This window comes from Chelonoidis abingdonii, chromosome 4, assembly GCF_003597395.2.
Source record: "Chelonoidis abingdonii isolate Lonesome George chromosome 4, CheloAbing_2.0, whole genome shotgun sequence".
Classification (NCBI taxonomy): domain Eukaryota; kingdom Metazoa; phylum Chordata; order Testudines; family Testudinidae; genus Chelonoidis; species Chelonoidis abingdonii.
The window spans coordinates 3,287,435-3,299,844 of record NC_133772.1 but is presented as its reverse complement, the minus strand read 5'-3'; the positions used below and the strand labels follow the sequence as shown (position 1 = coordinate 3,299,844).

Below are 12,410 nucleotides of genomic sequence, written 5' to 3'. Positions count from 1 at the left end.
TCTGATGTGTCAGGGAAAAAAAAAAGGGAAATAAACCCCAAATATTTGGGGTGGGATATTCTCAATGTGTGATGAAATTTGGAACCTAAGACCCTACAGATTTTAATAACATTTTTTCAAATGCAAAATATGTACTTAGAGAGGAGGGGCTCAGCTGCTTTATTTTTGTGGGTTTTTTTGTAAAATCTGTAATGGTGATGGGGAAGCTGCGTTAAATTTCCCACAAAATTTAAAATATAATTATCATTAAAATTATATAAATTAATTATAATTTAAAATCTTCAACCAGCTCTAAGGCTGCATAATACTTTACACCATGATTAACCAATGAAAATGAATGGTGCTATCTGAGGATTAAGTTACTTCCCAACAATAGAGATTGTATCAGAATCTTGCTTGTCATGAATAATTCCTATTATTTTAGCTTTCCGGCCTGCTAGCTGCATTTCACTTTGACTAACCAATAAATAAGATAAAATAGAGTTACACTAAAAAGAAGATGCTTCTAACTCAGGAAAATACAATGATTTACTCCATTATTTATCCCCACTTAGTTCAAATACAGCCCCGTGGAACCTACCTGCTGATGAAAGCTGGCATTTACCGAAAGGCTTGAAAGGATTTACATTAGTAAAAGGACGGATTTTTAAGATGAAGTGTTTATTTGTAGCTGATAAAGCCAAGACAGATTCCCTGGAGTTTTCAGATCTCTTGATGACAGAATCGTACAGTTAAGTAATTAAGACTCATGTAGCAGACAGACATTTTGGGTACAGAATAACTGCCCTCCAATATATTGTTCTGTCGGGAGTGGGGGTGCAAGGAGAGATTTTTACTCATATGCTCACTATTTCTATTCCAGGTTTTTTTTTTTCACAAGGATAATTTATCTTCCACATTTGGGTGGAAGGAAGCCCAAAATAACCCCCCAATTTCTGATTCTATTCTATATAGACTTACATAACCATAATAACTTAGCATCTTCCTGCCATGTATTGAGTGACATGATTGTTTATTCTCACCTCTTCTCCCCATTATTCCTGGGGGAATTCTGACCCATTGCATAATGCAGAATTCACACCACATTCATATTCTGTGCAGAATTTCCTGGATTGTCTGTGCACTGCTGTATTATTCTCCCAGCAGATATCGGGGTGATTGAAGTTCCCCATGAGAACCAGGGCCTGTGATCTAGTAACTTCAGTTACTAATCTAGTAACTTCTAGTCCAGCCAGTCACATGGCTTGAATCAATTTCACTACTGGCCCAAAGGTCAATAACTCAAAGTTTGGGCATTCAGATCGGATCAAATCCTTTTTGGTCCATTATGGAGATACTGTGGTTTAGCTGCAATTATAAAGCAATTTGGAGGAGAATATAGTAACAAGGGAAAACAAACATACTTCCTTACAACCTAGCTTTAGAGTATGCTGCAGAGCCTGGGGGAGGATAGAAAACTCTGGACCTTTGATGAATACTATAATTCTTCAACAAGGTCACTGAAGTCTTATTCCACTGCCACTAACTAAGACTGACAGATGAAACTGGGTTTTAGAGAAAAATGTGAAAAACAGAATATTTAAATTCAGAGAGGTAAATAGTAAAGGAGATGTAATACAACATGGGTTCACTACAAGTAGATCATGCTAGACTTACCTCATTTCCTTCTCTGGGAATATTTCTGATATTTTTAGATAAAAGGAGTTCTGTAAATCTAATATATTTGGACTTTAGTAAAGCATTTGACATGGTATCACATGAGAAATTATTAGTTAAACTAGAGAATAGAACAGGTTTTGTAAAGTGCAAAAGGAATTGACTAAACAGGAGAAAGACACAGGTTGTGCTGAAAGATGAATGATCAAAATGGAGAATGCTTACTAGTGGAGTTCCTCAAGGGCTGGTCTTGGGACCAATCTTGTTCAATATTTTTATTAATGACCTCGGAACAAAAAGTAGGCATGTGCTAATGAAATTTGCTGATGATACAAAGTTGGGAAGCATCACCAATACAGAGGAGGATCAGAATATTATACTGAAAGATTTGAATTGACCTTGATGACAGGATTGACAGTCATAGGATGAAATTGAATAGTACAAAGTGAAAGGTCTAAGGATCTAATAATAGGAACTTCTCCAAGTTGTAGATCACAAGCTGGAAGCAATAGAGGAGGAGAGAGACCGTGCTGTGGGGTTGATCACAGGGTGACAGTGAACCACCACTGTAACGAGACTACGAAAAGGCAAATGCAACCTTGGGATGTATTAGGTTAGGTCAGTGATTCTCAGCTTTTGGCCCAATCAGCACATGGCTGCAGCCCATGTGACATCCTCGGGGCCATACAGGTAGTACATACACTGTCTGGATGCGGCCCAAATGTCACATAGAGAGCTGCATATGCGGCCCACCATGGTAAATAGGTTGAGAACCACGGGGACAGGCATTCTCAGTAGAGAGAGAGAAGTATTAATGCCATTGTATGGCACTGGTAAGATGTCATTTGGAATAATGTGCACAATTCTGATCACCCATGTTCAAGAAAGATTCATTTAAACCAGAACAGGTACAGAGAACTTCATGAGAGGAGACTGGAAGAACTTGGCTTTTTTAGTCTCATAAAAAGAAGATTGAGAGGGGCTAACATCAGGCACTATAACTACATTAAGGGGCTAAATACCAGGGAGAGTGACAAGCTATTTCAACTAATGGACGATCTTGTCACAAGAACAAATGCATATAAACTGGACATGAACAAATTCAGGCTGGAAATTATAAGAAGGTTTCTAACCATCTCAAGGTGGAGGTTGTGGAACAGCCTCCCAATAGGAGTTGTGGGGGCAAGCCACTTAATTAGCTTTAATAGAGAGCGGGATGAATTATGAGTCTGATTGTATGATGGAGTTGCCTGTTGGGGTTGCTTGTGATGGGGGGGGCAGGGCTCGAGAGCCCTGGGGTTCACTTGTGGTTTATGTCTTATGTTCCTATCGCAAAAGCTTCAGGCTTTCAGCTGGTCACTAGCAGAGGTTAGGAAGTGATATTTTTTCACCATTATATTCTGGGAGGGTTTTTTTTGTTGTTGTTGTTAAATATCTTCCTCTGAAGCATCAGGGATGGCCAAGGTTGGAGCTGGTACCCTGACTGGAGAGGGCTGGTTCGCTGAGGTAGCACCGAGCATTCCCTCTCTCATGCTTGGCTGTCTGACTGGTTCTTGCTCACATGCTCAGGGTCCAATTGATCTCCACATATGGGGTTGAGAAGGAATTTTCCCCCAGGTCAGATTGGCAGTGATCTTGGGGGTGGGGTTCAACTTCCTCAGCAGCATCCTACTGTGAGTCACTTGCCAGGATTATCTGGGTATATCTCACTCACTTATTTCCCTGCCATTACAAATGCCTGAAGCACTGGTGCACCTCGGTCTTTGATGTCCTCTGCCTGTGACACATAACAGACTAACTAGTCTTCTCTGGCTCTCATTTAGTTTGGTCTAATTTCTGTTGCTGAGTCCACTGCGCAGCTGTTGGGTGGTGTTGGTGGTCAGTATGCATGGTATGTTCTCTGTGACCATAGAACCACAGGAATCAAGTCCAGTCCCCTGCACTCGTGGCAGCACCATCTAGAACATCCCTGACAGGTGTTTGTCTAACCTGCTCTTAAAAATCTCCAATGACGGAGATTCCACAACCTCTCCAGGCAATTTATTCCAGGGCTTAACCACCCCGACAGTTAGGAAGTTGTTCCTAATGTCCAACTTAACTTCCCTTGTTGCAATTTAAGCCCATTGCTTCTTGTCCTATCATTAGAGGTTAAGGAGAATATTTTTTCTCCCTCCTCCTAGACATATCCACAGCCTAAAGAAATAGCACCCTATTCCTATATGCTACAATAAGAGGAGGACATGATGGATTAGTTAACATGTTAGCATCACACTGATATTTATTACTATTTATTATTATTATTATTTTCAGAGCAGCCAGCAATGTGCAAGGTGTTTCAAAACTAAATCAGACTCACATGTTCCCCGCCCCAAGGGATGTACAATCTCAGTATTAGACAAGAACCAATAAAGGCATGCAACAGACAGATAAGAATCATAGGCTTTACATCAATATTTTCCAGACTAACTAGTGAATAAATGGCAAAAAAAACAACCCTACATTAGCACAGAGTTATGGTTGCCCCATGATGGCTCATGCCTTTCCAGAATGTTGAGTTCAGCAAAACTCAAACTTGTGAAAACCAGGAAATACAAAGTTCAGGGACATGCCCACACAACCGTAACTCTGCCCACTGGAGCTGGTAATAACCACCGGGAATTTCCTGCTTGCGCTCCAGCTGCATTCACTGTACTCTACCGTAGGTGTACTGAATGGCAGAGGAATAAGTTGGCGCTGTGACTGAGATATGATGAAACATGGATCTCAGTCCCCTAGTGTGTGTGATTGAAGTAAAGGAGACATATCAATCAATAGTTCTCAACCTGGAGTACGTGCAATCCTGGGGGTACGCAGAGGTCTTCCAGGGGTACATCAACTCATCTAGATATTTGCCTAGTTTTCCAACAGATTACATGAGAAGTGCTAGCAAAGTCAGTACAAACTAAAAATTATATAGAGACAATGGCTTCTTTATACTGCTCTATGTACTATATCAGTGTTTCTCAACAGGAGAGTTGCAATCTATTTTATAATTACATGATAAAAAAGGAGAAAGGAAGCAATTTTTCAGTACTAGTGTGCTGTGACACTTGTATTTTTATGTCTGATTTTGTAAGCAAGTTGTTTCTAAGTGGCATGAAACTTGGGAGTATATAAGACTAAATCCACCTCTGGAAATGGGTTCAGTAGTCTGGAAAGGTTGAGAACTCCTGATATAAATCGTAAAAATATAGGACTGGAGAGGACCTCAATAGTCCATCTAGTCCAGTCTTCTTCAGTGAGGCAGGACCAAGTATTATCTGGACCATCCCTGACAGGTGCATGTGTCCCTTGAGGTTCCTGTCTACATTATTTCAATATCAAATGATGTAGGTTATGTCAGGAGCAGGGCAGCTGGTTTTTCTTGTCATGGGTATTGTCAGTCGTGAGGCAGGAGACAAGAGCAGTCTGTAGATTTAATGTTGGGTATGAGGAAGTATAGAATCTGTTAATTTTAAGAAAAGCTGTTTGGGGGTAGGAGCTGTATCTTAGTAATTCTGTGATCAAATGGCTCCAAATTTGGGTTTATAGCAGAGCCCCATGCCCCCATGAGACACACCAAATTGTGAGGCAATCTGACTGTTCTAAGTGCTCTAAAAGCTACACCACAGTTAAACAGAAAGCTGGCCTTAATTATAGCTGAGTTCTTATTCTGCTATAGTATAGGGTGTTTCCATTTTTGGGTGCCCAAGCTGAGACCTCTTAGAAAGGTTATAGAGGGCAGGTGCTCAGCGCTGCCTGATAACCCAGTCCTGGGAAGTGGTCTCAGGTTGGGAACTGAAAAATGGAAGCATCCAAAATCAGTACTCACTTTTCAAATGCAGACCAGTAAGTTTACAGCGAGGTGGCTACTTTGGTGCAATACATGATCTTATCAGTAGCCGTGCACCTCACTATCTTCAATGTACTTACCTACCTGTGAGATAGGGACGTGCCCTTATTCCCATTTTACAGCCGGGAATGTCAGGCCCAGAGAGACTAAGGCCTGTTTTACACTAGGAATTTTAATTAGAAAAATCCACTCCCCTGAGAGACGTAGCTGTGCCGACCCAAACCCCAGTGTAGACAGTTCTTGGTCAAGGAAGAATTCTTCTGTTGACCAACTATGGCCTCTTGGGAAGATTGATTATCTGCACCAATGGAGAACCCCTCCTGTAAGCATAGGTCGTGCCTACACTGTAGCCCTTCAGGAATACAGCTGTGCCTCCATAGCATTTTACTTGTAGACAAGCCACGCAACTGCAATTCTTAAAGGCACCTACCCGCATTGAAAAACTGGTTCTCAGTGACCTAATCAAGATCACATGGCAAGAACTTGAACTCAGACCTTATTAGCCTTAGGTTGGCCAATGGATCGTCCTTGCTCTTGCATGTGTATGTAAAATGATGTTTGTCTGTCTATCTATTCGCACATCGATCTGTCTAGCTACGCATCCAGCCCTGTGCATAACCATCAATCTGTCAGTCTATCTACAAATATACCTCCACATATACAATGTACTTTATTTCCTTGTAAAGTGATGGTTGGTGTGGGATGTGGGTGCTGAGGTGACAGGAGTGGATAGGATATCATCTCTTTGTGTCTCCTGATACACTAGCTGACACAGTTTGGTAGCAAATGAAACCAATGAGGAGGATACTTATCCTTGCAGACATCACATAACAATGCATAATGGCAAAACTATAACACTGTTACTGGACATTGTTATCAAGTGAAATTACACCTTCCTGCATTATCTGGCTCAACTTTCCATTTCTTTACTGTCTTCTGCTGTATATCACATAATGAAGGATATTTCTGCTTGTTGACTTAATGACTCAGAACTAGCTCATGCTTGTGCTCCAATACTGATCAGTTAAAAAATCCCCATATTAGATATAGCGAGGAATAATTTTCTGATACATTGTTCTCCTCAAGGCATCCTTCACCTCCTTGTTCCTCAGGCTGTAGACCAGGGGGTTCAGCATGGGGATCACCAGGGTATAGAACACAGCCACCACTTTATCCTGATCTGCTGAGTCGCTGAAGATGGGGCGCAGATACATAAAGAAGAGAGTCCCATACAGCATAGCAATGACCGTCAGGTGGGAAGCGCAGGTGTTGAAGGCTTTGCGCCTGCCCTCAGCAGAGCAGATCCTCAGGATGGCAAAGATGATATGAGTATAGGAGACAAGGATGATCACAATGGTGACAATGGATGCTATCGCTGCAAAGGTGAAATGCACCAGCTCATCGATGTGAGTGTTGGAGCATGAGATCTTTTGGAGAGGAGGGATGTCACAGAAGAAATGATCGAGGACATGAGAGTGGCAGAAGGACAGACAAAACAAAGAACTAGTGTGGGCGACTGCATTGGCAAAGGCACAGAGATAAGAGCCCAGCACCAACTGGATGCAGACTTTCCTGGACATAACAACATGATAAAGCAATGGGTGCAGATGGCTACAAAGCGATCGTAGGCCATCGCAGCCAGGAGGCAAAGCTCGGTGTTGGCACAGAGAGAGAGGAAGAAAAACTGAACTACACACCCTGCAAAAGAAATGTCTTTAGTCTCTGCAGAAAAGATTACCAGCGTCTTTGGGGCAATCACAGAGGAGTAGCCAATATCTAAGAAAGACAAGCTGCTGAGGAAAAAATACATGGAGGTGTGGAGTCGGGGATCAACACGGATTAACACGATCATCCCTAGATTCCCCACCAGGGTGCAGAAATAGAGCATTACTGCCCTTCAATTATAGAGCAATAGATACATATAGATTAGCTTCACACAACAATTAAGGACGTCCTAACTTTCCCTGGAGAGTAAAAAATAGGAGATCAGGACAAACCCATTCCTTACTCCATAAATTTAAGGTGTACAAACTCCAGCTGATGCCTTAAATTGGAGTAATGATTGCCATGCTGGTTCTTACCCTTTCCTCCTCCTCCTCCGTGTCCTGGCCACTCCAGAGGAAGAAGGAAAAGGTTGGGAAGGTTGGAAAGATGAGGGGGGAGACGCCAGCACAAGCCAATATGGCAAATTTTACATGTCTGCAAAGTCTGACAACGTTTAAGCTCAGTAGCATTTTAGGTGGAACCTGCCTGGGGTATTTCCATTCCCCCCCGCGCCACACCAGTCCTGTATAACGTGGGCCACAGGGGCAGGCTTATTCCCACGAACCCTTAACTGGGGTTAGCCTTCCTGATACAAAACGTATGTCAAAAGGGAACTGCATGACCCGGCGGTCGGACCCTCACACCTCGGGGGCGGTGATGCGCCAACGTTTCCTAAAGATCTCTATCCGTCGAAGCCAGGGAGACGCCTCATCTCCTTCACCCTGCCCCAGGGGCTGCACACAGGAGGGACGTATCACAGCACGGATCTCCATCCCTTCGATGGGGCTGTTCCCAGGACGGAACCCATGCTCCTCAGAGTCTTACCCCATTCCCTTGGATGATTTGTCCCAGTCCCCCCAGCCCCTCCCCGGGGCCAGACCCAGGGTCCCCCGAACCCTCCCCGGGTCCCCCGAGCGCCTCCCTAGGGCCAGATCCCGCCCGGGTCCCCCCAGCCCCTTCCTGACTGCTAGATCCCGGTTCCCCCAGTGTTCTCCCGGGGCCAGACCCCGGGTCCCCCTGAGCCCCTCCCCGGTGCAAGATCCCGGCCTGGTCCCCCAGCCCCTTCCTGACGCCAGACCCGGGTTCCCCGAGCCCGTTCCCCGGTGCAAGATCCCGAGCCCCCCCAGACCCTCCCCGGGCCAGATCCCGGTCCCCCCCAGGTCCCGGGGCAGATCCCCGCTCCTCACCCCGTGCACATGAAAGCCCTCAGCGCCCCCGTCGGGGATCTCGGAGCTAGAGCCAGCCCCATGCCGCACTCCGGGGGCCGGGGCGCGCAAGGCTCCCGCGGCCGCACTCTCTACACTGCCAGCCACCACAGACCCGATCAAGCGAGTGCCGAACAGACCGATCTGAGCGGCTGCTCAAGCCTGGGTGGAGGGTGGGGCCTATAGTCTGGATCGCTGATAGGCTACGACCCTTGTCGCGTGACAGGAGATGCGCTTAGTAACGGGCGGGGCTTACTGGTAATCAGGAGACGGGCTGGTGGTGGTTGGAGCCGTTCGGTTTCAGCGAGTCTCCGAGCCCTCTGGGAGCTGCGGGGACCGCGGAGCCCCTGCCCTGCTGGCTGCCCCAGCTGGGAGCCCCGCCGCCATGACCGAGCGCGACCACCCAATGGTACAGGCCGCCGCGCCGGGGACACGGGACCGGGGGTGCACATGGGCGTGAGCGATGGGACGTGGGAGGGTGACCAGATGTCCCGATTTTATAGGCACAGTCCTGATTTTTGGGACTTTTTCTTCCATAGGCTCCTATTACCCCGCACCCTGTCCCGATTTTTCACACTTGCTGTCTGGTGACCCTAGGGGCGGGGCCGGCAGCTGGAGGGGCGCGCTTGCCCTGGGGCACGAACGAGAGACAGGCAGGGGCGCGGGTGATGCTGAGCCCGGTGACTGGGCGATCCGCAGAGGGAAGCGCGAGATTCAGGCGGGTGTGGGACGTTGGGGATTGGTTGAGGGCTCATAGGCCTTCGATCTGTGATCTCTCCCTCCTGCCCACATCTGAGATCTCTTCCTCCCCAGTCTCGCCTGACCTGAAGAGCCCTGCTGGTGTGTGATCTGCAGCCGAATCACTCAGCCTTGAATCCCCTCCCTGGCAAATTCCCCATCAATTCACGTTCCTCAACCCCACCTATAAATTTGCATAGTCCTGCGTCCCACCCCTCTTCTGGCCCTCACTTCTGTAGTCCAAACTGCTTCCGCAGGGCTCTCTCTCTTCCTCCCCTGCCCACGCGCAGTGCTGCTTCTACCCTGCCTGCCCCAAGGCCAGAGAGAATGGGTCTGTTCCTGCTGGCCAGGTGCTGTCTTCTCTTCCAAATCCCTTCTAGTGAGCATTTCAGGCCCGATCTTCTCCTCTTAGCCTGATGTGTGCAATCATAGAATCATAAAAGTGTAGGCCTGGAAAGAATCTTCAAGAGGTCATCTAGTCCACTCCCTGCAAGCAAGGCAGGCCGATGTAATAACAGACGTCCCTGGCAGGTGTCCAACTAGTTCTTGAAAAACTTCCAGTGATGAGATTCCACACCTTCTTAGGTAATTTGTTCCAGGGCTTACTACCCTGACAGTTTTGAAGTTTTTCCTAATCTCCACCTAAACTTCCCTTGTTTCAATTCAAACCCATTGCTTCTTGTCCTATCCTCAGAGGTTAGGGAGAATAATTTTGCACCCTTTCTCTTGTAACAACCTTTTGCATACTTGAAACTGTTGTCATACAGCTCCTCCAGTCATTTGGTACAGGAGCTCATTTAAGTGATAGGTTACAGATGACAGTTAGGTAGTCCTGCAGTTTCACATTTGCTTGAGTTCCTTCGAACTCTTGGGTGGATACCATCAGGTCCTGGAGACTTATTACTGTTTAGTTTATCAATTTTTTCCAAAATCTCCTCTAATGACAACTCAATTTGGGACAGTTCCTCAGATCTGTCACCCCAAAAGAATGGCTCAGGTCTGGGAATCTCCCTCACATCCTCAACAGTGAAGACCGATGCAAGAATTAATTTAGTTTCTCCCTTATCGTCTCTGAGTGCTGCTTAGCATCTCATCCAGCGGCCCACACTGGTTGTTTTATTAGGCTTTCTGCATCTGGTGTTTTAAAAAAAATCGCTATTACTTTTGGATCTTTGGCTAGCTGTTCTTCAAATTCTTTTTTGGTCTTCTAATTTTATTTTTACACTTCATTTGCCAGTTTATGCTCTTTCTATTTTCCTCATTAGGATTTATCTTCCACTTTTTAAAGGATGCCTTTTGCTTCTCACTGCTTCTTTTACTTTGTTGTTTACACCATGGTGGCTCTTTTTTGTTTCTCTTACTATGTGTTTATTTGAGTATACATTTAAAGTTGAGCCTCTATTATGGTGTTTTTAAAAGTTTCTATCAGCTTGCAGGGATTTACTTTTGATACTGTACCTTTTAATTTCTGTTTCACATACACCTCCCATTTTTGTGTAGTCCCCTTTCTCTGAATTAAATGCTACAGTATTGGGCCACTGTGGAGTTTCCCCCTCCCCACCAGGGATGTTAATTTAAGTATATTATGTCACTGTTCCAACTGGTCCAGCTATATTCGGCTCTTGGACCTGATCCTGTGCTCCATCTTAGGACTAAATCAAGAATTGCCTCTCCTCTTGTGGTTCCAGGACTAGCTGCTCCAAGAAGCAGTAATTTAAGGTGTCCAAGAAACTTTATCTGAGCATCCCTTTCCTGAGGTGGCATGTACCCAGTCAATATGGGAATAGTTTGAAACCCCCATTATTATATTATTATTATATTATTGAGTTATTTATTTTAATAGCCTGTCTAATTCTCCCTGAACATTCAGAGTCACTTAACACCATCCTGGTCAGGTGGTTTGGTAATATAGCCCTACTGTTATATTCTTGTTTTTTAAGCATGGAATTACTACCATAGAGATTCTATAGTACAATTTGTTCATTTAAGATTTTTATTTTCATTTGATTCTATGCTTTCTTTCACATATTGTCATTCCCCACCACCAGCATGACCTGTTCTGTCCCTCCGATTATTTTGTACCCTGGTATTACTGTGTCCCATTGATTATCTCATTCCACCAGGTTTCTGTGATGCCTATTATATCAAATCCTCATTTAATACTAGGCACTCTTATTTCACACCCATCTTATTTAGATTTCTAGTATTGGTATTTAAACTTATTTTTGGCTGTCCTCTATTGCATGATGTAATTGAATGGGACTTTTTTTCATTTAACTGTTTCTCATCAGATCCTCCTGTATTTTATTCATTTTCCATCCTCTCCTCTTTATTAGGACATAGGGAATCTCCATTTATAGATCCTCCCCTAAGGATGTCCAAACCACATGCTCCTCTGCATCTGTCAGCTTTCCCCCAGCCTTAGTTTAAAACTGTTCTACAATCTTTATTAATTTTAAGTGCAGCAATTTGGTTCCATTTTGGTGTAGGTGGAGCCTATCCTTCCAGTATTAGGCTCCCTCTCTCCCAAAGCTTCCACAGTTCCTAATAAATCTAAACCCCTACTCCCAACACCATTGTCTCATCCACGCATTGAGACACTGCAGTTCTGCCTGTCTAACTGGCCCCTGCACATGGAACTAGAAGCATTTCAGAGAATGCTACTATGGAGTCCTGGACTTCAATCTCTATCTAGCAGCCTAATTTGGCTTCCAGGACCTCTCCCTATCCTTCCCCATGTTGTTGGTACTTCCAATGTACCATGACCACCAGCTCCTCCCCAGCGCTACATAAGCCATATAGATGTCTCGAGAATCCGCAACCTTTGCACCACGCAGGCAGTCACTATGCGGTTCTCTTGATCATTGCAAACCCAGCTATCTGTGTTTCTAATGATCAAATCTGTGTTTCTATGATCAATCGCCCATACTATGCCTGTATTTCCTAAAAGCTGGATTCCCTCCCCTGGAGAAGTTCCTCAATGCGAGAGGATACCACAACATCATCTGGAGGATAGTCCAACTATGGGATCATTTCCTCTGCTCCAGTTGGATGTTTCTCCTTCCCTGGGCTTTCATCCTCCTCAACAGCGCAGAGGATGGGACTGTTCTGCTGTGTCCCGAAAGTCTCATCTATGTACCTCTCTGCTCCCTTAGCTCCTCCAGCTCAGCCACTTC

At 45.0% G+C, this 12,410-nt stretch overlaps 1 protein-coding gene across 1 annotated transcript in view; it reads right to left on the bottom strand.

Moving 5' to 3' along the window:
• Window positions 1–6,567: 6,567 nt before the first annotated feature.
• LOC116828821 (olfactory receptor 5G9-like) overlaps window positions 6,568–12,410 on the bottom strand; it is a 29,665-nt gene continuing 23,822 nt past the window's right edge. The window contains 2 exon segments of the mRNA XM_075065976.1: window positions 6,568–7,130; window positions 7,133–7,422. Coding sequence (XP_074922077.1) covers window positions 6,568–7,130; window positions 7,133–7,415 — 846 coding nt within the window. The 5' untranslated portion in view covers window positions 7,416–7,422.